This window comes from Narcine bancroftii, chromosome 10 (genome assembly GCF_036971445.1).
Source record: "Narcine bancroftii isolate sNarBan1 chromosome 10, sNarBan1.hap1, whole genome shotgun sequence".
In the NCBI taxonomy this organism is placed as follows: Eukaryota; Metazoa; Chordata; class Chondrichthyes; order Torpediniformes; family Narcinidae; genus Narcine; species Narcine bancroftii.
Window position 1 is genome coordinate 55,394,167 of NC_091478.1, and position 25,682 is coordinate 55,419,848.

At 40.3% G+C, this 25,682-nt stretch overlaps 1 protein-coding gene across 8 annotated transcripts in view; it reads left to right on the forward strand.

Annotated features, from left to right (window-relative positions):
• cnot1 (CCR4-NOT transcription complex, subunit 1) overlaps positions 1-25,682 on the forward strand; it is a 325,223-nt gene that overhangs the window by 164,357 nt on the left and 135,184 nt on the right. For 6 of the 8 annotated variants that reach the window (XM_069900952.1, XM_069900955.1, XM_069900951.1 and 3 more), the window contains 5 exons: positions 3,365-3,515; positions 5,397-5,598; positions 7,727-7,870; positions 18,254-18,378; positions 19,949-20,235. In XM_069900952.1, coding sequence (XP_069757053.1) covers positions 3,365-3,515; positions 5,397-5,598; positions 7,727-7,870; positions 18,254-18,378; positions 19,949-20,235 — 909 coding nt within the window. The remainder of the gene's footprint in view (positions 1-3,364; positions 3,516-5,396; positions 5,599-7,726; positions 7,871-18,253; positions 18,379-19,948; positions 20,236-25,682) is intronic. The other 2 variants (XM_069900953.1, XM_069900958.1) reach the window with 1 other exon arrangement.

Below are 25,682 nucleotides of genomic sequence, written 5' to 3' on the forward strand. Positions count from 1 at the left end.
CAGCAGATTGATTTTTGCTTCATATTCCAGCATCTGCAGTCTCCTGTGTGCCTCCAAAGTAGCGATTCAATTTACTAACAGAAAAGGTTTGCTTTAGGAAATAATATCATTGTTAGTTAATGAGTGTTCTAAGCACCATTTTAAATTTTAGCTGAGGTTCTAATTGCTTCAATGTAGGTAAATTGAGAGCAAGATAATAGTGCCGGGTTCATATTGTCCCGATACAAATACAGTACAACTCTGATTATCTGAAATCGGATTCTCCAAAATCCTCATTTATCCAAAATTTTAATTTAAGATAAACGAGGATATCCATAACAAATCAGAAAAATCCTCATTCATCTTATATATTTTCGGAGCTGAACTGATCTCACAGGTTGAAAAAATTTCACTCGAAGTGAAATTAGAACGACGATTGCCCTCATTTCAGATAACTCATCTCTCTCTCTCTCTCTCTTTCTCTCTCTCTCTCGCTTTCTTCTTTACCTTCTCCTATTGACTTTCCTCTCCAACTCTCCCTATCAAACTGTGCCACTAGCCATTTTCACACCGCAGGCGAGTGGTGACCCTACTTTGTCCCAGTGAAATTCCCATGAATTCAGGACTTCCCAGGCCTTTCACACTGGGGTCCATATACCCAGGAATTTGCCATCCTCAGCAATTTTGAGGGGGGGGGGGTCCGCCCCAACCAATGACACAGTACGCACTCGCAGGAATACCCCCCCGTCCATCGCTTGCCTGCTCTCTCGCTAGCTACCTCCTCCTGCCTCCGGCCTGCGCTTCGGTATGTCACAACAGCAGCACAATGCAGGTTGAATGGCCAACTTTGTTTCTCATAATCCCTCACACAGCTGGACCTGCTCTGCGAAATCCAGCTATGTGAGGGGTTATGGTTAAGGATGGCCATTCATCCTGCATTGTGTTGCCATTGCGACTTGCAATAGAGAAAAAGCGGGGAATTATCGGCCGGTGAGCCTTACATCAGTAGTGGGCAAAATAATGGAATCCATTATTAAGGATGTAATAGCGGAGCATATGACTAGCAGAGAAGGGATCGGACGAAGTCAACGTGGATTTACAAAAGGTAAATCGTGCTTGACAAATCTATTGGAATTCTTTGAGATGGTGACAGGTAAAATAGATGGAGAGCCAGTGAATGTGGTGTACCTGGACTTCCAAAAGGCCTTCAATAAGGTCCTGCATAAACGACTGGCTTCCAAAATCAAGGCTCATGGGACTGGGGGCAAAGTATTGATGTGGATTGAGAACTGGCTGGCAGGTAGAAGACAGAGAGTTGGGATAAAAGGCTCGTTTTCTGAGTGGCAGGCGGTGACCAGAGGGGTACCACAGGGATCTGTACTGGGACCCCAGCTGTTCACAATTTACATTAATGATCTGGATGAGGGGATTGGATGTAATATCTCCAAATTTGCAGATGACACTAAGCTAGGAGGGGTTGTGTGCACGGAAGAGGGGGTCAGGAAGCTCCAGTATGATTTGGATAAATTGAAGGACTGGGCAGATACATGGCAAATGCACTACAATGTGGATAAATGTGAGGTTATCCACTTTGGTAATACAAACCGGAGGGCAGATTACTATTTGAATGGCAATAGATTAAGAGATGGGGAAGTGCAGAGAGACCTAGGGGTACTTGTACACCAGTCTCTGAAGGCGAGCATGCAGGTACAGCAGGCGGTTAAAAAGGCAAATGGTATGTTGGCCTTCATATCACGAGGGTTTGAGTATAGGAACAAGGATACCTTACTGCAGCTGTACAGGGCCTTGGTGAGACCACATCTGGAGTATTGTGTGCAGTTTTGGAAGGATGTTCTTGCAATGGAGGGAGTGCAGAGGCGATTCACCAGGCTGATACCTGGAATGGCAGGAATGACTTATGAGGAAAGATTGCGCAAATTGGGATTGTACTCGCTGGAGTTTAGAAGATTGAGAGGGGATCTCATAGAGACATATAAAATTCTGGCAGGACTGGACAGAATGGATGCAGATGGGATGTTTCCAATGATGGGAAAATCCAAAACCCGGGGCCATGGTTTGAGGATAATAGGCAAACCATTTAGGACCGAGATGAGGAGGAATTTCTTTACCCAGTGGGTGGTGAATCTGTGTAATTCATTGCCACAGAGGGCAGTAGAGGCAGGTTCATTAATTATATTTAAGAGGGAATTAGATATATTTCTTCAGTATAAGGGTATTAAAGGTTACGGAGAGAAGGCGGGGATGGGGTACTGAACTTTAAGATCAGCCATGATTTTGTTGAATGGCGGAGCAGGCTCGAAGGGTCGAATGACCTGCTCCTATCTTCTATGTTTCTAAGTGGCCTGCTATTTTAGGAGGTAGGTATCTTTTAATTATTTTAATCGCCTACGTGATGCAGCACCCAAGTGCGACGTCATGAGGCTTCCCTGCTCAGCCATTTGCCTTTTGGTGTTGCAGGGAGAGGGTGGTCCGGGAAACTGACCCGTTTAAAATTCCCTTGCCAATCTTTTCACACCACAGGTTCATGGGAGGGTTCCCTGGAAAATTTCCTGGGAGCCTTCATTAAAGATTGTGGTGTGAAAAGGCCTACTGTCTCCCAGACGCAAGTGGTTGGAAGAATCCCTTGTCTCGGCATCAAGGTGAACAGTCTCCTCAGCAGATTTGGACCTTGAGCTCCCAGGCAGGAGCGGGACCTCGGTCTCGGTGGTGCTCTCCCCCCCCCCCCCCCCTTCCTTCTCTCTCTCTCTCTCTCGCTCTCTCTCTCTCTCTCCTTGCCGACCCTGAACTGTCCCCTCAGTCTACTATAGGACATGGACACTGAGTGTGCTGTAGGTCTACTACAGCACTAGGAGAGGATTCAGAGTTGGGACTCAGGGGCCAGTGAGTGCTCCACTGGCCCATGAATCCTGGGGATCAGCAGCGGTATTGGGTTCATGTCAATGGCCTTCTCTTGTTGTTTGTTGTTGTTTAAACATTACAAGTGATTTGTTGCTGCTACTGGGCTTTTTTTTTAAATGACCAGTTCTTCGAAAAAGCCGTTTATCCCAACCATTTCAGATCATTGTAGTTGTACTGTACAACTTGATGCACAGCTTGGATTTTGTGTTTAGCAATATTTTATTCTCAGAAGTCCTGAATGTTGCTCTGCACTGCCAAAACATCCAGCGTGCTTCATAATACCCTTCTGATGGAAGGAGAATACAAGTTTTTACTATCTGATGCTCAACAGGTTTTCAGTTTGAACTTTTATAGATATTTCCAATCACTTCCTGTAACTGCTAACTTTACTCTGGGTGCCACTGTTGTATTTGTTTTGTTGTCAGCAATTGCTGCATAATCATGTTGCAATTCCATTCCTTCTCAGGAGTGTGTCACAGGAGCTATCAGAGACAATTCTTACAATGGTGGCTAACTGTGGCAATGTCATGAACAAAGCCCGCCAGCCACCTCCAGGAGTTATGCCCAAGGTCCGCGCACCCAGTACCAGCAGTATAGAAACCATGTCACCTGTACAGGTAACAATAGTTGGTGGAGTAAGAGAGCCCTCTTCTTTGAATGCTTGATGTTAAGTCATTTCTTTGTGTAATTTTTGAACAATCATAAAGAATAAGATTCAAAAATTTGAAAAGTGGCTCAAATGATAATGGAAGCATAAAAAATTAGGTTCACTGCTTATTTGGCTGCTTATTGTTGGTGTATTAGCTTACCACGCAAACCCCTGGGATAAAATGAAAATACGTACTATATTTGTAAGTTTGAAATGGGTATTCAAGTTTTTACTTAATGGTTTTACATAGGTGATAATGATAATTTAAGCTCTGGCTTGAAATGTGCTCAGTGATTGTTTCTGTGGCCTGAATTTGCAGTCATATTATTCAGCCATTCATTTATAAAACTATACTGCATTCCACAAATTTTCCTGTGACATTTACAATAATGTAAAATTGTTCTTATAAAACATTGAACAGTAGAACACAGAAACAAGCCCTTTGGTCCACGATGTCTGTGCCAAACATAGTCAAATTAAATTAAACCTGCTGCTTGCATGTGATCCATGTCTCTCTATTCTTCATACATTCATCTGTCTATACAAAAGCCTCTTAAATGCTGCTATTGAATCTGTGTCCACATCTGGCAGTGTGTTCCACCAGCCATACTTTTTTAAAAAAAGGACCCACACAACTCCTTTAAATGCCCCCACCCCCCAAGCAGATGTCATGCAATATTTGAGACTTTTACCCTGGGAGGAAAAAGATTTTGACTGTACCCTAACTATGCCCATGATCTGCAAGTTCTACATGTGCCCTATTAAATGCAAAATTTTGGAAATGAAATTTTTTTTTTAAGAAACTCGCCAAACCAAACAACAGTTGCAGAAAGAGGGAAAATGCTTGATGTGATGAATAAGAATACAAACTAAATAATCCCAGCATTTCACTTTTACTTTCAGGAAGATTTGAGAACTAATGTTTTGGCACACTTCATTGCTCAAGACGAACATTACAGATGTTATATTGCCTATTTTAAGGTCAAACCCAATAAATCACAACCACAAGATGAATTTCATAATTCCAGCTAAAACCAGGATGGGGCAGTGATTTGAAGTATTGAAAGCTATGTTCTAGCCTGGGCCTCCAGCTATTTTCTGGTTGTATATTTATAACTTGGCATGTCAATTTTGAATGCAGTGTGAATATCTAGTCCACTGTAGATGTGCAGCTTCTTTCCATAAAGTGTTTTGATCCAATTTTAATATTCCCTAACCCTCCTGGTTTCATTTGCACCTGTGGCTTTTCGTGATTAAGATTGTTAACTAGCCCCATATTAGCGAAGAAGCTTGCACTGGTCTAAATTCTCCCTCTTCAATCAGTTAATTGTGCAGGTCTAGCTTGGGCTCAATGTCTGGGCTTCTGGAAAAGAAGTAGTGGTTGAAGCATAGAAAGAACAGGAGGTTCTTTCAGCAGATAAGGTAAAGGAAGAAAAGACTTGGAAAGATGGGGATAAACAGGTGGTAGGAAACTGATGGAAGCTGCAGCACAGTAAAAAGTAGTTATTGCTTGGTCTTATCTCCATTGCATAGCTGAAGCAAGTGAGGAATGAAATTGGTAGTTTTTTGATAGTAAGGTCATGTTAGAGGTCAAGATTTAAACTTAGTAGTATGAAGTTATAATGGTTCAAGTGTATAGCTTTTAAGCTATTTTAATTATGTAAGGGAAAATCGTAACATTATGAGATAATGCTTAACTCTTCACCTATTGGCAATTTCATATCAAGTTTATAATTTATCAATGATTATTTTACACAGAATTTTGGTAGCTCAAGGAAATGCAAGTTGTTTAGATTTGAATTATTTTCTGTGATTCTGATTCTTTCTCCCACTTTGATGCTCTTTATAGATTGATCCTTTGTCTGGCATGGCTTCATTGACCATTGGTGGATCAGCTGCATCCCTCACTCCAAGTATGCAGGGTTTCACAGCGAACTTGAGTTCTCCATTCAACACCCCCCAATCACCAGCGAAAGCCTTTCCTCCACTCTCAACACCAAACCAGGCAACTCCCTTTAGTGGTATCGGCGCTCTTCCGTCTCAACTTCCAGGTTAGAAATGGTGATGCCCTCAGTGTCCGTGGTCAAATGCAATTCAATTTGTATTACTTATCCAAGTAGTCATAACTTGCCTGTTTCCACATTATTATCAGTTCTTTTAAAAATGGCATGTTATAGAAATAACATAGAATCTTCACTTGTGTACTTTCAGCCATTTCACTAGTTCCTATCATCTAATGACTAAATTTCTCATGACTAATTTCCAGTTTTGCTTTAAAGATGTGGCTAACCAGCTAATTTTATCCATTGATTGCTTTTTCATGCGCTGCATTGATTTTTAACCGTTTAAAAACTACTTTGTGGTTCACTTTGGCTCTTTTCAAATGAATTTTTATTGTCCATACCATATTAGCTTGGCTAGTGTATTCAATTTTTAATTTGCTTGATTGACTTTTTATAGTTAACAAAAGTAAGAGGGCAGTACTGAGAATAGGACTGGTTTGGTATTTCTTTTCAAAATAGCTCTGAGTGTACAAAAAATATCTGGGAGCAAATGAAACAAAGGAGTACATAAAAGAACAGGAGTAATATGCAAGGACTTAAAGGCTGGTCTCCTGTTTCAATAGGATCATGGCTTATCCTTTATTTCCATGTTTGTTATCCTGTCTGATAATTTCTTTAATTTCCTTGATGTGCAAAAGCCTAAATCTCAATTTGAAGATGTGGAAGGATTGAGCATCCAACACCTTCTCGGTAGAGAATTTTTTCACATGGCACTGTATCTTAGAGACTTCTTTTCATCTCAATCCTCATGTACCCAACACCATGGTTATAGAGTTTCCAATTGAAGGAAAGGGCTTGTTTTCTCTAAATGAAATCTACTAGGATAATATCACACCCAGCTAAAGTTGTTGGATTTGTATTCTTTAGAAGGCGAGGAATGATCTTGCTGAAACACAAAATCCTAAGGGAATGTGGCAATGTAGGTGTTGCAATGTTTCTATGAGTGAGAAAGAAATGCAGGGGGACACAGTTACATTAAAGTGATAATTATTTAAATATGAGGTATGTAGGAATTTCTTGAAGATGGTGAACTCCAGATGGTTGGGGAGGCTGGATCTCTACAATTAAAGAAAATAAATTTTTGAAAGATGTATCCATTTGAGTTAGCTCCAGTTTTGAAGTTTCTGCTCTGAAACACCATCTTTTCCCAAACCAGTTGCTGAATTTATGTATGATTTTTCACTAAATATTGTGTGTTATGCCTAATCGTAGTTATGTTTGGACAGTTTCAATTTCAGTTGTCTTCACCTATCGGTCTGGAATGGAATGGTTAGCAAACCCTAACCCTAATTCAGTCCTCTGTCTTTGAATCACTAAAATTCCATGATTTTTATGATGAGTCTTTTTCATTTACTGCTCCTCTCTGTTTTGAAGGATATTACTTAAGACTAAACTGGGCAAAGAAACATAAGAAATGTTTATTTGTGAGTTTTGGAAGAAGTAAATATTTAAATTGTTTTTTTATCAAGAGTATCTTTGAAAATAATTTTTAAATAACCATACCATAGGCTGATGGATTCTGGATAAATGAAGTTCAAAGTTATGCAAACAATGAGAAGCTGGAGGAACTTAGTGGGTCAGGACGTGTCCATGGGCAGAAATGGTTTGTCAACATTGCGAGTTGGGATCCTTTATTGAGACGAGAAGCGGTGATATCAAGGAGGGAACTGAATGACATTTCTGGTGTCGATGAAAAGAATGTTTTTATGTTTGAAGAGAGAAAAGGGAACAGTATCTTTGATCATTGAGCAGATTCCCAGACATTAAACCCAGTTTTTTTAAAAAAAGTGTTCATGATGTTTTGCTTCAATGTTAGGCCACAGCATTAAATAGTTAACTGCTTAAGATGCCTGATATTTCTTAAGCTTTAGGAGATGTGTCCTACTGACATGGCTGACAAGCTTGACTTTTTCTCAGTTTGTCAGCTAATGCCACAAAATCCAGCAAGTCAATTTCTAGGTTATTGTCCTGGCTGTAAAAGAACTGTATTAAAAAGCTTCAGATGGCGTTTTTAATATATATTTTGTTTCCAGCCTTGTGTGTTTAACTTCCTTAAGCATAAGGATAAAAGCACCAAAGATTTGATGGGAAACATTATTTGATTTTATACCTACAGGAAGTTTGGGCACAGGGAGTTTGACTGGCATGGGAACTGGTGGACTTGCACTACCAACTGTGAACACTGACCCTTTTGGGCAACGAAAGATGAGCACATCTGGACTGAACCCACAAACATTCCAGCAGAGTAAGATGAAACCTTGTAAGTGGTTGTGTTGTCTGTGACTGTTGTGAATGTGGCCTATTCTATTACTTTGGCTTAGCGAGGACAAGTTCACATAGGATAATAGACCCAACCAAGACTCAGGATAGATTTTTGTAGACGATTAAGGTAGTTTTGGGTGTTGAGTTTGTATATACTTTTGTTTCAAATTCTGCCACTTTAGTGATTGATTTGAAGTCTTTTCTAGGACATTTTCAATATCCTGACATGTGTTCACTACAGCTTAATCTTGATCTCATTACACAAACACCAAATGTGCTGGAATTCTTAAACTGAAAGCAAAATGCTGGACATACTCAGCAAATCAAGTGCTAGTTAATGTTTTTAGTGACTGTCAGAATTTGGAAAATTTGTTTTGAGATGCAGGGAGAAAGGCCAGAGATTGAAGAGCAAAAGCAGAAGGCTTGTGATCAAAAAGGTGACCAAAAAGGGAGATAGACTTTGCCACCCTCTTGCTTTGCACATAATTTTTTTTGTCCTTTAATCTCCTTTTGTACTTGTTTCTCCACCCTAAACCTATTACTCTTTTAATTTTCCTAGTCCTGTTTGAAGTCTTAGATTTGAAGTATGAGCCTTCTTTCTTTGATTTGCTTTATATTTCCAGCATTTTCTGTATTTTATCTTGGTTTTTTTAATTAAAAAAAATTGGGAATCGTGGCAAATTTCCTGTGAATCCAAGATTATTAAAAAAACTGAAATTTAATAAAAAGGATCCAAAGCAATTTTTTTCACTATCATAGTTAGGCTTTCAGCAAAGGAACTGACAAGCTGGGAAAATAGTCTATAACTGCAGGCCAGTGTGCTGCATAATAGAATAATATTCTGACCAAAATGAAGTTTAGGGTCTGTTGCTTCAAGTTTGAGTGAAAGCTTTTAAATGATGTTGAATGTTCTCATTTGAACTAAAGCATACGACGAATTTTCAAAATAGCTCTGAGTGTACAAAAAATACCTGGGAGCAAATGAAACAAAGGAGTACATAATAGAACAAGAGTAATATGCAAGGACTTAAAGGCTGGTCTCCTGTTTCAGTAGGATCATGGCTTATCCCTTATTCCATGTTTGTTATCCTGTCTGATAATTTCTTTAATTTCCTTGACGTGCAAAAGCCTAAATCTCAATTTGAAGATGTGGAAGGATTGAGCATCCAGCACCTTCTAGGTAGAGAATTTTTTCACATGGCACTGTATCTTAGAGACTTCTTTACATCTCAATCCTCATGTACCCAACACCAAGATTATAGAGTTTCCAATTGAAGGAAAGGGCTTGTTTTCTCTAAATGAAATGTACTAGGATAATATCACACCCAGCTAAAGTTGTTGGATTTGTATTCTTTAGAAGGCGAGGAATGATCTTGCTGAAACACAAAATCCTGAGGGAATGTGGCAATGTAGGTGTGGCAATGTTTCTATGAGTGAGAAAGAAATGCAGGGGACACAGTTATATTACAGTAATAATTATTTAAATATGAGGTATGTAGGAATTTCTTGAAGATGGTGAACTCCAGATGGTTGGGGAGGCTGGATCTCTACAATTAAAGAAAATAAATTTTTGAAAGATGTGAGCCCTGGAAAATTGGCCATGATCATGTTGAATGGTGGGGAAGATTTGAGGGGCCACATTGCTCCTATTGTATCTGATCAATCGCTCTAAATTTTGTTTGTTTCAGTGGGATCATCACTCTGCTCAGAATAGGCTCATCCTTGATTTTTCTCGAAGGGCAATCTGCCCATTCAGAACCAAACTAATGAATCAATGCTATACCTCATTTGAGCATGTCTTTCTGTGAGGGCAAGGATCATGTTGCTCTGGATATGATCTCACTGAAGGTCTGTACAGTTACAGCAAGACTTTCTCTCTTATGTTTCCAACATCTTCTGCTCAATCTACGATTTCAAACTCCATCCACATGTTAACTTTGTGTACAAGGACGAGTAGCTACCTTTGAGCATCAAAGTAGATTTTTTGACATTTTGGGTCTTTGGAAACTCTCCCACAAATCACAGACATCGATTTACTACATTTACTCCATTTATCATTGTACACATTTTTGGCAGATGATACTATGTCATTGCCCAACAAGTAGCAGCAAGTTATTTTGTGAATGAACAATGTATTTCTATTGTTTTCTATTCATTAGTCAACTTTCTACCTGTGCTTTACAAAAAAAGTGCTGGAGAAGCTCAACAAGCCACGCAGCATTCTTTATGTAGCAAAGATAAAGATGTACAACCAATGTTTCAGGCCTGGGTCCTTCATAAAGGTATGACCAAAAAGCAAGCAGGAGTCTGAGATGACAATCATTGGTGAAAGAGTGCCCTCCATAATGTTTGGGGGAGGGAGGGGGACACTTTTTTTCCTTTTATTGTTCCTGTGATCCACAGTTTTAAATTCGTGATCAAACAATTCACATCTTGCAAAATATGGATCGTCTGTGAGAAGTTCATCCAGAAGTGCTCCTGACAAGCTGAGTGAAGGAATTGGAGTGGATGAACTCTGGATTATTTGGGAGGCAGAGGGGGTGATAGACAGTAGGTGAGCCCTCTGGTTTGTCCTGCCTGAGCTGTGATAATTTCCTGGAGAAGCAATGCCACTCCTTACCCTTTCATCCCACCCCCCCCCCCCTCCCCAGTTCTATTGTGTCTAGGAGGCAGGAGGAGGGTAGGTGGGTGACAGGAGAGGGAAAGGGAACAGGCAGCTAGGTAGTGCAGGGCACCCCTGTGGCTGTCCCCCTCAATAGCAAGTATAATGTTTTGGATACTACCAGGGACAAACTACGGAGATCAGGTCTCGAGCACGGAGTCTGGGCCTGTGACTAAGAAGAGAAGGGAGGAAAAGAGGGGAGCTGTAGTGATAGGGGATTCCATAGTTGGGACAGATAAGAGGTTCTGTAGAAGAGAGTGGTTATTTCAGGATGGTGTGTTGTCATCCTGCTGCCAGAGACCAAGATATCTCAGTTCCAGTTCACATCATTATTAGGAAGGAGGGATGTTGTGGTCCATGTAGGGACCAATGACATGGATAGGAAGAGTGAAGAGGTCCTGCAAGGAGAGTTCGGGGAGTTAGGCACTAGGTTGAAGGACAGGACCTCCAGGGTAGTGATCTCAGGATTGTTACCTGTACCACGTGCTGGTGAGGTTAGAACTAGGAGGGTAATGCAGCTCAACATATGGCTAAAGGCATGGCATAGGAGGGAGGACTTCTGGTTTCTGGATTGTTGGGTTCTCTTTCGGGGAAGGTGGGACTTGTTCCAATGAGACGGTTTACATCTGAACTGGAAGGGGACTAATATCCTTGAGAGAAGGTTTGCTAGTGCTATTCCTGTGGGTTTAAATTAAATTTGCAGGGGGAGGGGAACCAGAGTAGATAGAGGAGGAGGGAAAAGAATATGTTAAAATTACATGCACTGTTAGAAGTCAATGGGTTGAACGTGGTGGAAATGTTCTCAGGTGCATCAATCTCAATGCAAGCAATATTGGAGGAAAGGCAGATGAACTTAGAGTGTGGATTGGCACATTGTAGCTATTAGTGAAGCAGTTGCAGAAGGGGTAGGACTGGCAGCTCAATGTTCCGGGCTTCACTGGGGTGGGGGGGTGGGGGGGAGAGTTGAAAGGATAAAGAGTGGCATTGCTTCTCCAGGAAATTATCATAGCTCAAGCAGAATTAGAAGATCAAATCTGTAGAGAGATAGCAGACAGCTGCAGGAACCTTAAGATTGTGATTAAAAAGTGATTTTAACTTTCCACATATCAAACGTGACTCCCACACTGTCAAAGGGCTGGATGGCTTTGAGTTTGTCAAATTTGCTCAGGAAAGTTTTCTTAATCAATATATAGAGGTACCAACTAGAGAGAAGGCAATACTGGATGTCCTATTAGGGAACAAGTCAGGATGGAACTATGTGTAGGGGAATGTTTTGGGTCCAGTGATCATAATGCCATTAGCTTCAAGTTAATTATGGAGAAGATTAGATCTGGGCCTTGGATTGAGATTGTAAATTGGAGAAAGGCCATTTCTGAGGAAATGAGAAAGGATCTAGAATATGTGGATTGGGATAAATTGTTTTCGGGCAAGGAAGTGTGAAGTAAGTGGACGATCTTCAAAGGTGAAATTTTGGGAGTACAGAGTTTGTATCCAAAGAGTTTCTACACGTATATTAAGAGCAAAAGGATAGTAAGGGACAAAATTAGTTCCCTTGAAGAGCAGAGTGGTCAGCTTTGTATGGAGCCAAAGATATGGAAGAGGTCTTAAATGTTTTTTTCATCAGTATTCACTCAGGAAAGTGCCACAGAGTCGTGGGAAGTAAGGAAAAGAAGTAGTGAGGCCATGCAACCTAAAGAGGAGGAAGTGCTTGCTGTCTTAAAGCAAATAAGGGTACATGGCCTCATAAAGCAAATTGTGCCTGACAAAATATTCCCTTGGACCTTGAGAGAAGCCAGTGTAGAAGATGCAGGGGCTCTGGCAGAAATATTTAAAATGCTGTTATCCACGGGTGAACTGGATTTGACAGTGGCTGGACAGGAGAAGCCAGAAAAGCCTGAATGATTGTTTCTCAGACTGAAGGCCTGTGACTAATGGTATGCCTCAGGGATCAGTGATATGACCATTGTTGTTTGTCATCTATATCTATTACCTGGATGATAATTTGGTAAATTGAATCAGCAAGTTTGTAGAAGATTGGAGGCATTGTGGACAGCGAAGGTTTTCAAAGCTTCCAGATGGATCTGGATCAGCTGGAAAAATGGACTGAAAAATAGAGATGGCAAGTATGAGGTGTTGCATTTTGGAAGGACAACCAAGATAGGACATATGTGATAAATATTACTGCACTGAGGAGTGCGGTAGAACAGAGGGATCTGGGAATATAGAGACATAATTCCCTGAAAGTGATGTCACAGGTAGACAGGGTTGCAAAAAGATCTTTTGGCACATTGGTCTTCATAAATCAAAGTATTGAGTACAGGAGTTGGGATGTTATGCTAAGTATAAGACATTGATGAAGTCAAATTTGGAGTATTGTGTGCAGTTTTGGTCTCCTAACTACAGGAAAGATATCAATAAAATAAAAAGACTGCAGAGAAGATTTACTAGGATGTTGCCCCGAGTTCAGGAACTGAGTTACAGGGAAAGGTTAAACAGGTTAGGACTAATCTCTGGAGGGTAGAAGAATGAGGGGAGATTTGATAGAGGTATTTAAAATTATGAGGGGGATAGACAGAGTAAATCTAAATAGGCTTTTTCCACTCTGGGTAGGTGAGATACAAACTATAGGACATGGGTTAAGAGTGAAAGGAGAAAAATTTAGGGGAACTTTTTCCACACAGAGTTGTGGGAGTGTCGATCGAGCTATAATCTGAAGTGGTGAATACAGGCTCAATTTTAATATTTAAGAGGAATGGACAGGTACATGTATGTGTGAGAGGAATGGAGGGCAACGGACTGGATGCAGGCCAGTGGGATTAGGCAAAAAATAGTTTGGCAAAGTCTGGAAGGGCTGAAGAGGCCTGTCTCTGTGCTCTAATGTTCTTTGTAATTAAAGTGCTCATCCAGATTTTATTTAAGGTTATTTGTATACATTTTGGTTTGACCATGCAGAAATTACAGCCCTTTTTATACATAGTCTCCTCATTTCAGGGCACCATCATGTTTGGGATAATTGGCTTCACAGGTGTTTGTGAGTACTCGGGTATTTTTAATTGCTTCATTGGTGCAGGTATAAGAGGCACCTTTGGTGTCTGTAATTGCCAATTTTCAACATGAGGACCAGAGTTGTGCTAATGAAAGTGAAAGATGGCATTATGAAACGAAAACAAGAATAAAAAAATAAGAGACGTCGCCCAAACCTTAGGATTACCAAAATCAACTGGTATATCATTAAGAAGAATGAGCATACTTGTGAACTCATTAATCTCCAAGGAAAACCAAGAATTCTCATCATAATGAAGAAAAATTCCCAAACACCTGTCTAACAGAACAGTGACACTCTTCAAGAGTCAGGTGTGGATGTGTCAATGACTACTGTCCACAGAAGACTTTGTGAACAGAAATACAGGTATGCGCTGCTTAATGTCCACGATACTTTCTATAAAACTGGGGGTTATGCATGTGGACGCTGTGTGAACATCATATTACTCTATATAGTTAGCAAAACTATGGAATACTGAATTTAGGATAAATTAAACTTTAATTTTTTTCAATTTTTAAACTTTTATGAAAACACTTTCTTAGCCTATATCACACACAATTTAACAAAGAGGAGCAAGGATCATTCACATCACTGATCTCAACTACCTCATAGTGTTCCACTGGAAAGTTTCAGGTTGAATAACCTCCATTGATGAACTGTCACTCTAATGCCTAAAGGACCTGGCTGAGGCTCTTGCTGGGGAGGTGAATGCAGCAAACACCATGAGCATTCCTCTCTGTCAGTGAAAAATGTTCAGTGTTTTGGTCCAGCAATGAATTTTACTTGTGCCTTAGCAGTGAACCCCTTCTGCACCTGTTCTTCTTTTGCAGTTTCCTTTTCCCTTGCCTCTTCAGTTCTAGTTATCTCCGCTACATCCCATTCTTGGGTTCTCCGATCAGGATTTCTGACAACTCCATTATAACTCTATTGGACAATGGACGTATATACAGTCAAGCATTGCCTGATCAGATGTTAAGCGGCGCACACCTGTACAGAGGCTACACTGCAAAATGCAAACCATTAATTAGCCACAGAAACAGGTTGGCCAGATTACAGTTTGCCAAGAAATATTTAAGAGTCTGCAGAATTCTTGAAAAAGATCTTGTGAATAGTTGAGACCAAAATGATAGCAAGAGTAAAGTGTGGAGGCTTAAAGGAACTGCCTAAGATGCAAAGCATACTACCTCATCTCTGAAACATGATGGGCAGTTTAGTTGCCACAAATACTGGTACACTTGTCTTCATTGATGATGGCAGTAGCAAAATGAATTCTGAAGTGTGCAGAAACATATTATCTGCTCAAGTTCATGCAAATGTCTCCAAACTCATTGGTCTGTGCTTCATTCTACAGCAAGAGAATGATTGCAAACATACTGCTAAAGCAAAAAGGACTTATTCATTATCTTAAAAACAAAATTCTTGAATGGCCAAGTCAGTCACCCAATCTAAATCCAATTGCACATGCCTTCCACAAGCTGAAGAGAAATATTAAGGGGACAAGCCCCCGAAACAAGCAGGTGTAGAGGCTCGGCAGAACATCACCAGAGAAGATGGTCAGAACTTGTCCATGAATCACAGACTTTAAGCAGTCATTGCATGAATGGAAGGGATATGCAACAACGTGCTAAATGTAACAAATGTACACACCATGTCTCTGTCCTAAATATGGTGTTTTGAAATGAGGGGGCTCTGTATAAAAATTACTTTAATTTCTGCATGGTTAAATCAAAATGGAAACAAATATCCTTGAATAAAGCCTGGAATGTGCACTTTAATCACGTGAATTGTTTAATTACAAATTTAAAACTGGAGCACAAGCAAAAACTGCCTTTGTCCCAAGCATTGTATATCTACTACATAAAGAAGGCTGCGTGACTTGTTGAGTTTCTGCAACATTTTTGTGTAAACTACAATCACAGCGTCTGCAAGTTTTCTTGTTTATGTTAATACTTCCTGTGCTACTGATTTCCAACCACATGAGTCTTTTGTGTAATTGTTTTTTAGTGGAAATTTATCAAAAAGTTAGAGGAATTTGAGTTTCCTTTGAGAGGAGGTAAAAATCCACCGCAAAATTATAGATTGGAGTTGTGTTCAATGATAGAATTACAGAAATCACCATTCATTGCTGGAACAGGTACTGCTTTTGAATTCTCCATGAATCAAGTCAGGAACATTAGGAAGTCTAAAGATTGATTGATGGAGATTATGACCAAGGTTTTCTATAGGGAAATGATGCATGACGTTTGATGTTCGGGGCTCAGGTTTGCCCTTGAATTCCATCAAATTGTGGACTTTTGTTAATGACAAGAGGGATAAAATTCCCCTATTTTCAACATTGTTCTGGGTTGAACCATTGGATGCATGGCTGATATGAATGCTTGTCTGCATGTCTGTGCAATGTCTATCCGTGTTGGATTTGTCAACATCAGAGTTTTCATCTTCAATTAATTGCATACACTGTCATTTAAGAAAAATGCAGATGTAGTAATTATTTGAATGAAAAATGATGCAAATCCAAATGCAGATGTTCAATCTATTCTGTTAGGGTCAAATTTGTTGCTGAAACAATTAGCTTCTTAAAAGCTGATTTCTGTTTGAATATCCTACCAAAGTTCAACAAATTAAGAACAGTGCACTTATGGAAATATTTGTTCTGTTCGAGGTTTTATTCTGCTTAGATTAGAATCAAGTGAAAAGTTCTTCCAAACTGGTTATTGTGTATAGAGCAAAGATAAATCTTTGTCAATTTGAAGTCCTCTGTTTTTGCAACAAAAAAAATGGTGTTGCTTTATAATCCATCATTTTCATCCACAAATAGAAGTGTTTAGAATTGGTTTCAATTGAAGTTGATTTTATTGCCTCTTATCAACGGATTTTTAAAGGGCGAGGCTAATTTTAATTTGGTAACCTTTTCGAAAAGTTTTATTTCACAATGGAGTATTCTGTTTTCTTGTCTAGAGGTTGAACTCTTCACCGTTCTCTGTCTTTGAGTCATATACCATAGTTTCAAACCCTTTGGCCCAACTTCCCCTTGCTGACCAAAATGTCTGATCCACATTCATCCTGCCTGCCTGCATTTGGCCCATATCCTGCTAAACACATCGTATCCATGTATCTGTCCAATCTTTTTCTTAAACATTGTAATAGTATCTGCCTCAACCCAGGCAGCCCATTCCATGTACCCACCACCCTAAGTGGGGAAAATAAAAGTTACCCCATATGTTCCTGTTAAATCTTCTTCCTCCCCTCCCCCACATTTTAACCTCAGTCCTCTAGTTATCAATTCCTTACTCTGGGGAAAAAGACTCTGTTCAACTGATCAATTCTTGTCCTGATTCTATCTCTTCACAAAGATAGCTTATCCAAATGGCCAGCAGAAATGTGTCTTTGGAATTGGCAGCATTTTATTAAGGCTCATAAGCCTGTTCCGCACTCTTAACTCTATTCACCCACTTTTATTTTAGAGGCTTATTTAACGTCCTGGTGAATAATAATTTGTGGCAATTCTTTGAAAATTTTCAATTAACTTCAAACCTTTGGAGTTGATGGCTGGTGGTGCAAGAGCAGTAAGGTAGGAAGATGATTGGGTGAAGTTCCAGTTTTCCCACAGCTGGTTGTGTAAATAAGTGCTTCCAGCTAAAGTCTGGTTTGGAGGTGTTGCTTTCTTTTTCACTCTTGTGTGGTGAAAAGGGAGCACTACAAATTTGTCTCTCCTTGATTGGGATCATCAGCTGGAACAGTTTTTCCAGGAGCAAAGAAGACTAAGGCGCCATTTTATAAAGGGGAAGAGATCAGATAGAAGATCACTAGCTTTTTCCCAAGACCTGCGAGTATAAAAGCTGGAGAGTGTAGGTTTGTGTGAGGAGAAATATTTGAAAGGGTTTTAATGGGCAGATTTTTCAAGCAGACAGTGGTGAACATATGGAACAAAGTGCCAGGAGATGGTGACAGAGGTATGTACAATTATAATGTTTAAAAATATTTGGATAGGAAAGGTTGAGAGGGCCAAACCTAAATGGGATTAGATTAGATGGATATCTTGGTGATCAAGGCTCTGTTTCCATCCAGTATAAACTCAGCAATCTCATCTTCACCCAGCTGACTGACAATACTGCTAGTTGATTAAGATGGGAATTTGATCCTGGGTAATGATAGGTCAGTATCAGAGACTTGATCAAAAACCCTGAATTTGCTTTTTTTCTTTTTAAAGGTGACCACAGTAAAATTGATCAGTAATGATTTTGTAAATTTCAATAATTGAAGCAGCATATTTAGATATTTGTCTTTACCTACAGTAGGTTATCCATTATTCATGTTTTCACTGTAGGTTTTCGCAAAGGATTAAAATATGTGGAGGAGGAAGTAACTCAGATCTAATCCCAAATCTAGTTTGTAATCGATCAAACCGTAATCTGAATGTTCAGCAGTGGTATGAATTCAAGTGGAGCCAAATCTGAAATGCTTCTAGCAAACATGCTGCATAATTTGGAAATAATTCATACATTGTTCTTCAAATAGACAATTCATTATTTGGCATTTAATTCTGATAAAAGTCCAGCGCTGGCAAGTACACTGCATATTGCTGAGTCCTAAATTTGTGGCCTTGCATGTATGATTTAATAACAGCAAATAGGTTTTGATGAGAATTTCTCTTCCTTTCCATCTGCTCTGCACAGCTGACCTTTCTCAGGTATGGCCAGAGGCAAATCAGCACTTTAGCAAGGAGATTGATGACGAAGCAAACAGCTACTTCCAACGAATCTACAACCATCCACCCCACCCCACCATGTCTGTTGATGAGGTTAGTATCCATAGGCACAGAATGCAAAATATGTATGCTGTCACAAAATAGTTAATTGAAATTAAATGCACTTAAAAATTGTTAGGTTCTTTCCCTTCATAATATCTCATTCAAGGACAATTTTTTTGTGTGTTAACTTCATCGTGTAACCCAGCTATTTAATAGGGTCATTTAATTGCCAAAGTGAGAGAGAATCTCAATGCAAGAGGCCAAAATTGGAGGAATGCAGTAATTTTGCAGATAATTGTTTAGAGGTTAAATGAAAGAGACATTTGAAGATGAGAACATCAAATTGCATTAGAGCAAAGCATTTTACATTGGCTCTTTCAATCATTTTTCCAAATGTAAAAATTAATATTGATATACTATTGCTTACACTGTGATTAAAGCTAAGGTTAGTTTTTTTCAATTGTACCATTCTTCATTTAACACCTAAAGCATGTCCCCATTATACTGGAAAATCAGCTATTTTTCAACCTTAATTGTCATTTAGACTGAGGTACAGTGAGAAAGTTCATTTAGCATGTTACCCATACCAAAGTACAGCAAATAAAAGTATAAAGTAAATGAAAGGGTTCCTTCTGCACCTGTTGCACTGCTGGCGGTGGCTGCCGTGTTTAGCCTTCTCACTGGGGGAAGTGAGCAGTGGCTCCAGAAAGCAATGCTGCATCCTTGTGGGCTTCTTGAAGCTGGGTGAGTAGCCGGCAACCTGCTCAGTAGCCATTGTGGCAATGCTGAGTAGACAGTGGGGGATCCCTCCCTCCCTGATATGAGGCCAGGCAACATTACCGGGCAGACAGCAGAGGTTCCCTCGTTCCCTGATACTGAGCCAGGCATCGACGATGATCACTGTCAGTGTTACCTACCATTATTACCCTAATTTCAACTTTGCATACAAGACCTGGGGGATATTTTTGGGGAAAAGGTGGGTCTTGGATGGTGTCAAATATGGTGATTTTCTAATTTAGGTTCATTCAGCAGCAGGAGAAAACCTGTCCTTGCATTTGGTGATATGTGATTTCACATGTTATACTTTCTCCCAGTGGAAGGAAGAAGTGTGTGGTTGGGGTGGGATGAGTCCTTTAGCATGTTGGTTGATTTTCTGAGGCAAAGGGAAATGTCTTCCTTCTGAGATTTGGAAACTAAAACTCAAAGCATTCAGAAAAAGTTGTACATTCAATAGATTTTTGTTTGTCAAGAAATGAAATTGAGACATACGGTACATCAGCTGCAAATTAATTAAATGCTGAACAAGTTCTGCTAATTTAAGAAGTAAACAGTAAAGTCTGTAGATGCTGTGATTGTAGTGCTGGCGAAACTGGTCATGCAGCATCTATAGGAAGTAAAGAATAACCAACGTTTTGTACCTGAACCCTTCAAGGTATGACAAAGGACTCAGGCCTGAAACGTTGGTTATCCTTTACTTCCTATAGATGCTGTGTGACCAGAGTTTTGCCAGCAGTTTTGTGTATTGAATGATAATTGAAGAAGGTATTTTACCCTATACTAGCATTTCTTGACAAAGCCAACTCAAAAAAATGTTGCTAAATTAAATTTTCTCTTTATTCAGGTTTTGGAAATGCTGCAGAGGTTTAAGGATTCCACCATTAAGCGTGAGAGGGAAGTTTTTAACTGCATGCTTCGTAATCTGTTTGAAGAGTACCGGTTCTTTCCTCAGTATCCAGATAAAGAGCTGCACATCACAGCCTGCCTCTTTGGTGGAATTATTGAAAAGGGATTGGTCACGTATATGGCATTGGGACTTGCACTGCGCTATGTTCTCGAAGCTTTGCGCAAACCGTTTGACTCCAAGATGTACTACTTCGGCATTGCTGCACTAGACAGATTTAAAAACAGGTGTGTTTTATTAATTACTTTTTAATGTAGCTACTTGAGTGGCTTTCTGATAATTTGCTGCACCTGGCTGTTAATTTTTTGATCCTAGTGCATGAAAAGTCCCTTTCTATGTTGCTCATCGCTACTTTTTCTCCATTTAGACAATTCACCTTTAGATTGCCCATATTGAAGTACATATCTTTCTACTTTCCCGCTTTGCACTTCATTTGCCAGCTTTTCACCTGCTCACTCAACCTTTATCCTTTTGCAGAATCCAGATGTTTTCAATGTCTCATGCCCTCCCACATACTTTGTATTATCAGTAAACATGGGTAACGCACTCAAACCTCCCTTCATGATTTAAATATAAATTGTAAATATTTAAAAATAAAATATTGATCCTTGGTGCATTCCACTAGTTACATCCTTCCAACCCAAACAGGGGGAAGGACTATTTTAGCTGTATTCAATGTTCAACAATAAATGTCAATCTTAAAATCAGTCATCATCTGAACTGGGCAGCACAGTTAGCGCAACGCTATTACAACGCCAGCAACTCAGGCTCTAATCAATGCTGTCTGTAAGGAGTTTGTACGTTTTTCTCATATGCGTGAGGTTCCTGCAGGCACTCTGGTTTCCTCCCACCCTTCCAAACTTACAACGATTGTAGGTTTATTTGAGCAGCACGGGCTTGTGGTCCGAAAGGGCATGTCATGCCTAAATTAAAATTAATTATCTCCGTTTTTATTATTTTAATAAGCAGTTTTTTTGAACCATCCTACAATTTTATTGGACCTTTTCATTTCCCTTTGCAACAGTCCCCAAACTCTCTTTGTTGTCACAACAGGAAAGATTTAGCAATGAAAGTAAATTGGGTAGGCTGGAGTGGAGATCTGATTGAGATTCTTGGGCAGAGTATATGGGAAGGACCTATTGATAGAACATAAAACAGTACAGCCGATTCTTCCTCCCGTAATGTTGTGCAGACCCATATAAACCTACTCCACATTCAATCTAGCCTTTTCTCACTCACAATCCATAACCCTCCACTTTTGTTGCACCAATGTGCCTATAGTCTTCTAAATGCCCATATTGTATCAACTTCCACCATAACGCCAGTAATGATTTCCAAGCACCCACCTCTTGTTTTTGTAAAAAAAGCAATCTGTGACAATTCCCCTAAATTTTTGCCCACTCACCTAAAAAATATATCCTCTGGTATTGCCCATTGCCACCTTGGAAAAAAGGTGCTGCCTCTCCTCTCCAAGCTCCTTATAATCTTGGTCTAAGACACCTCTCATCCTCTCTCGCTTCAAAGAAAAAACCCCGAGCTTACTCAACCTCTCCAATCTAAGCACCATCCTCGTAAACTTTCTCTTCACCCTCTGAACCTTACACATCCTTCCTCTAATGAAGCAACCAGAAGTGAATTCTAAGTGTGGTCTTATGCTCTACCTTCAATTTGGATCTTCTAAAATGTACCACTTCACACTTCTCCATATTGAACTCCATCTGACTCTTCCCTGCATCCTGTCATAATCTATGATAACCTCCCATTCCATCCATAACACTTCCAACCTTTGTGTCATCTGCAAACTTAGTAACCTACCCCTTCAATTCCTCATCCAAGTCATTTACAAAAATCACAAGAACAAGGTTTTCAGAACAGATCCTTGTGAAACAGCAGTAGTCACTGACCTCTAGGCAGAATGTGCTCCATTTACTACTGCCTCCTTTTTGAAAAAGCTAATTCTGAATCCACAGAGCCAAGTTCCCATGGATCTCATAACTTTCTGGATGAACCTACCAAGGGGAATCTTGTCAAATGCCTTGCCAAACCATCTTGCACTAGTCATCAATATTTTTTGTCATCTCTTCAGAAAACTCATAGGCCCCTGAGGCATGATCTGTCCATCAAAGTCATGCTGACTGTCCTTAATAAGACTATGCTCCAAATGCTTGTAAATCTTGTCGCTAAGAATCCTTTCCAATAGTTGCCGAAACTGGTGTAAGATCCTATAATTTAACAAGAGAACGATGTTTGAAATTCTCCAGTCCTCTGGTATCATTCCTGTAGCCAAGCATGATACAGAGATTATCATCAATACATTGTTGATCTCTTCCCTCACTTCCTGTAACAACCTGGGATATATCCCAATAGTCCTTGGGGTCTTGTCTGTCTGAATCTATTTGAGAAACTGCAGCTTCTTTGTTAACCTCAACATAATCCATCCTGTTTCATACTGACCTTGCATTCATCAATGTTCCCCTCGCTGGTGAACACTGAAGTAAAGTATTAATTTGGAAACTCCCCTTCCTTCTATATCTCCAGGTACATTTCCTCCCTTTTCCTTGACCTGTCCGACCCTCATTAGTCATCCTCCTGTTCTTCACATAGGTGTAAAATCCCATGGAATTTTCCTTATTCAACCTACCATGGTCTTCTTGTGATCCCTTCTAGTTCTCCTTCTTTCTTTGGCTTGGCTTCGCGGACGAAGATTTATGGAGGGGGTAAAAAAGTCCACGTCAGCTGCAGGCTCGTTTGTGGCTGACAAGTCCGATGCGGGACAGGCAGACACGATTGCAGCGGTTGCAGGGGAAAATTGGTTGGTTGGGGTTGGGTGTTGGGTTTTTCCTCCTTTGCCTTTTGTCAGTGAGGTGGGCTCTGCGGTCTTCTTCAAAGGAGGTTGCTGCCCGCCAAACTGTGAGGCGCCAAGATGCACGGTTTGAGGCGTTATCAGCCCACTGGCGGTGGTCAATGTGGCAGGCACCAAGAGATTTCTTTAGGCAGTCCTTGTACCTTTTCTTTGGTGCACCTCTGTCACGGTGGCCAGTGGAGAGCTCGCCATATAACACGATCTTGGGAAGGCGATGGTCCTCCATTCTGGAGACGTGACCCATCCAGCGCAGCTGGATCTTCAGCAGCGTGGACTCGATGCTGTCGACCTCTGCCATCTCGAGTACTTCGACGTTAGGGATGTAAGCGCTCCAATGGATGTTGAGGATGGAGCGGAGACAATGCTGGTGGAAGCGTTCTAGGAGCCGTAGGTGGTGCCGGTAGAGGACCCATGATTCGGAGCCGAACAGGAGTGTGGGTATGACAACGGCTCTGTATACGCTAATCTTTGTGAGGTTTTTCAGTTGGTTGTTTTTCCAGACTCTTTTGTGTAGTTTTCCAAAGGCGCTATTTGCCTTGGCGAGTCTGTTGTCTATCTCATTCTCCTAAGTCCTTTCTTAAGTTCCTTCCTGCCTATCTTAAAATTCTCAAAAGCCCTATCTGATTTTTTTTTGGCTTCCTTTTTGTCTGTTCCTCCCCTTGACAATATGGTTCCTTTACTTGACCACCCATACAAGTTGACCTGAAATAACCTCTGCATTTCAGTTGTGTATTTCCATGAGAATATCTGATCCCAATTTTCTTCCTAATACCATCACAATGAGTCCTCCCCAAGTTAGATACTGTGTCATGTGATCCGCATCTATTCTTGTTGATGCTAATGGACAGGGAATTGTGGTCACCATCTCAGAAATGCGCAACCACTAAGAGGTCTGTCACCTGACCAGATACATTATCCAGTAATAGATCCAGTATGACCTCTCTCACCAGCTTGCACACAGACTGTCAGGAATCCTTTTTGGACACTCTTAAATTCTGCCCCATCTAAACCTTTTTGTGTTAAGGAAGTGCCAATGCTAATTTTAAAGTAGTTGGTAAAAAGATTAGAGGAAAAAAATCTTTTTTAGCATAGAACATAGTGGGTACATGGTTAGAAGTTGAACAGTTTAAACTTTGTTTTTTAATGGCTAATTTTAAAAATTTGTATTCCAAGTACAGGCCTTACTACCATACCAACTGTACTGAAGCCTTTCACATTAAGACCATAAGACATAGAAATGGTCTATTCAGCCCATCGAGCCTACCCTGCCATTGAATTTTTAAGCTGATCCATTTTCCCATTCAGCCACACTGCCCAGCTTTCTCTCCATAACCTTTTGATACCTGGCTAATCAATCTCTCCCTTAAATACATCCAATGACCTGGCCTCCACAACCATCTGTGGCAACAAATTCTGCAGTTTTACCACCCTCTGGCTAAAGAAATTCCTCTGCATCTCTGTTCTAAGCGTATGCCCTTCAATCCTGAGGCTGTGCCTTCTTGTCCCAGATGCTCCCACCATGGGAAACAACCTTTCTACATCTATCCTGTCCATGCTTTTCAACATTCAATTATGTTTTAATGAGATCCCCTTCATCCTCCAAAATTCAAAAAAATACAGGCCAGGAACCATCAAACACTCATCTTATGAAAACCTTTTCATTCTGGAATCATCTTTGTGAACCTCCTCTGAACCCTCTCTTTGTTTCTTAAACCCTCACTTTGTTTCTTAAACCCTCACTTTGTTTCTTAAACCTTCACTTTGTTTCTTAAACCCTCTTTGTTTCTTAAACCCTCACTTTGTTTCTTAAACGAGGACACAAAACTACTCACAATACTCCCAAGTGAGGCCTCAACAGTGCCTTGTAAAACCTCAACATTGCATCCTTGCTCTTGTATTCTATTCCTGTTGAAATGAATGGCAGCATTGACTTCCAAGTCTATTTGCATCTGCATATTTTCTGCTCATTTGAAAAAAAAGTCTGCCTGTTTATTTTTTTCGACCAAAGTGCATGACATTGTATTTCATTTGTCAACTTCTCTGCCCATTCTAATATATTTAAGTCCTTCTGTAGCCTCCCTGTTTCCTCAACACTACCTCCTCCTCTACCTTTGTATCATCTGCAAGGGTAAAGCCTTTCATTCCACAATCTAAATCATTAATATACAATATAAAAAGATGCAGCCCCAACATTAACATCAACTCCTGTGAAACACCACTAGCAACTGGCAGCCAACTATAGTATGATCCCTGCATTCCAACTCTCTGCTTCCTGTCAGTCAGCCAATGCTCTTGTTAAGTAGCCTCATGTGCAGCACCTTGTCAAGGCCTTCTGAAAATCCAAATACACATCTCCTTTATAATTTCTTGAAAAAATTTCAATTGGCTTGTCAAGCAATATTTTCCCTCGAGGAAACCATGCTGCCTCTGGCCCATCATGTCACATGCCTCCAATACTCTAACCACTACCTTGACAATAGACTCCATCTTCTCAACCACTGATGTCAGGCAAACTGGTCGATAATTTCCTTTTGGCTACTTCCCTCCCTTCTTAAATAGTGAGGAGACATTTGCGATTTTGCAGTCCTCTGAGACCATGCCAGGATCTCTTGATTCCTATAAGATTGACTTCACAATCTCGACTGCTATTTCTCTCAGAACCCAAGAATGCAATCCATCTGTTGCAGGAGATGTATTCATCCTTAGACCATTCAACTTTCTGGGCACCTTCTCCCTTGAAATCATAACTGTACCTTCTCTGATACCTGTGGTCATCTGGCACACCACTAGTGTCTTGCACAGTGAAGACTG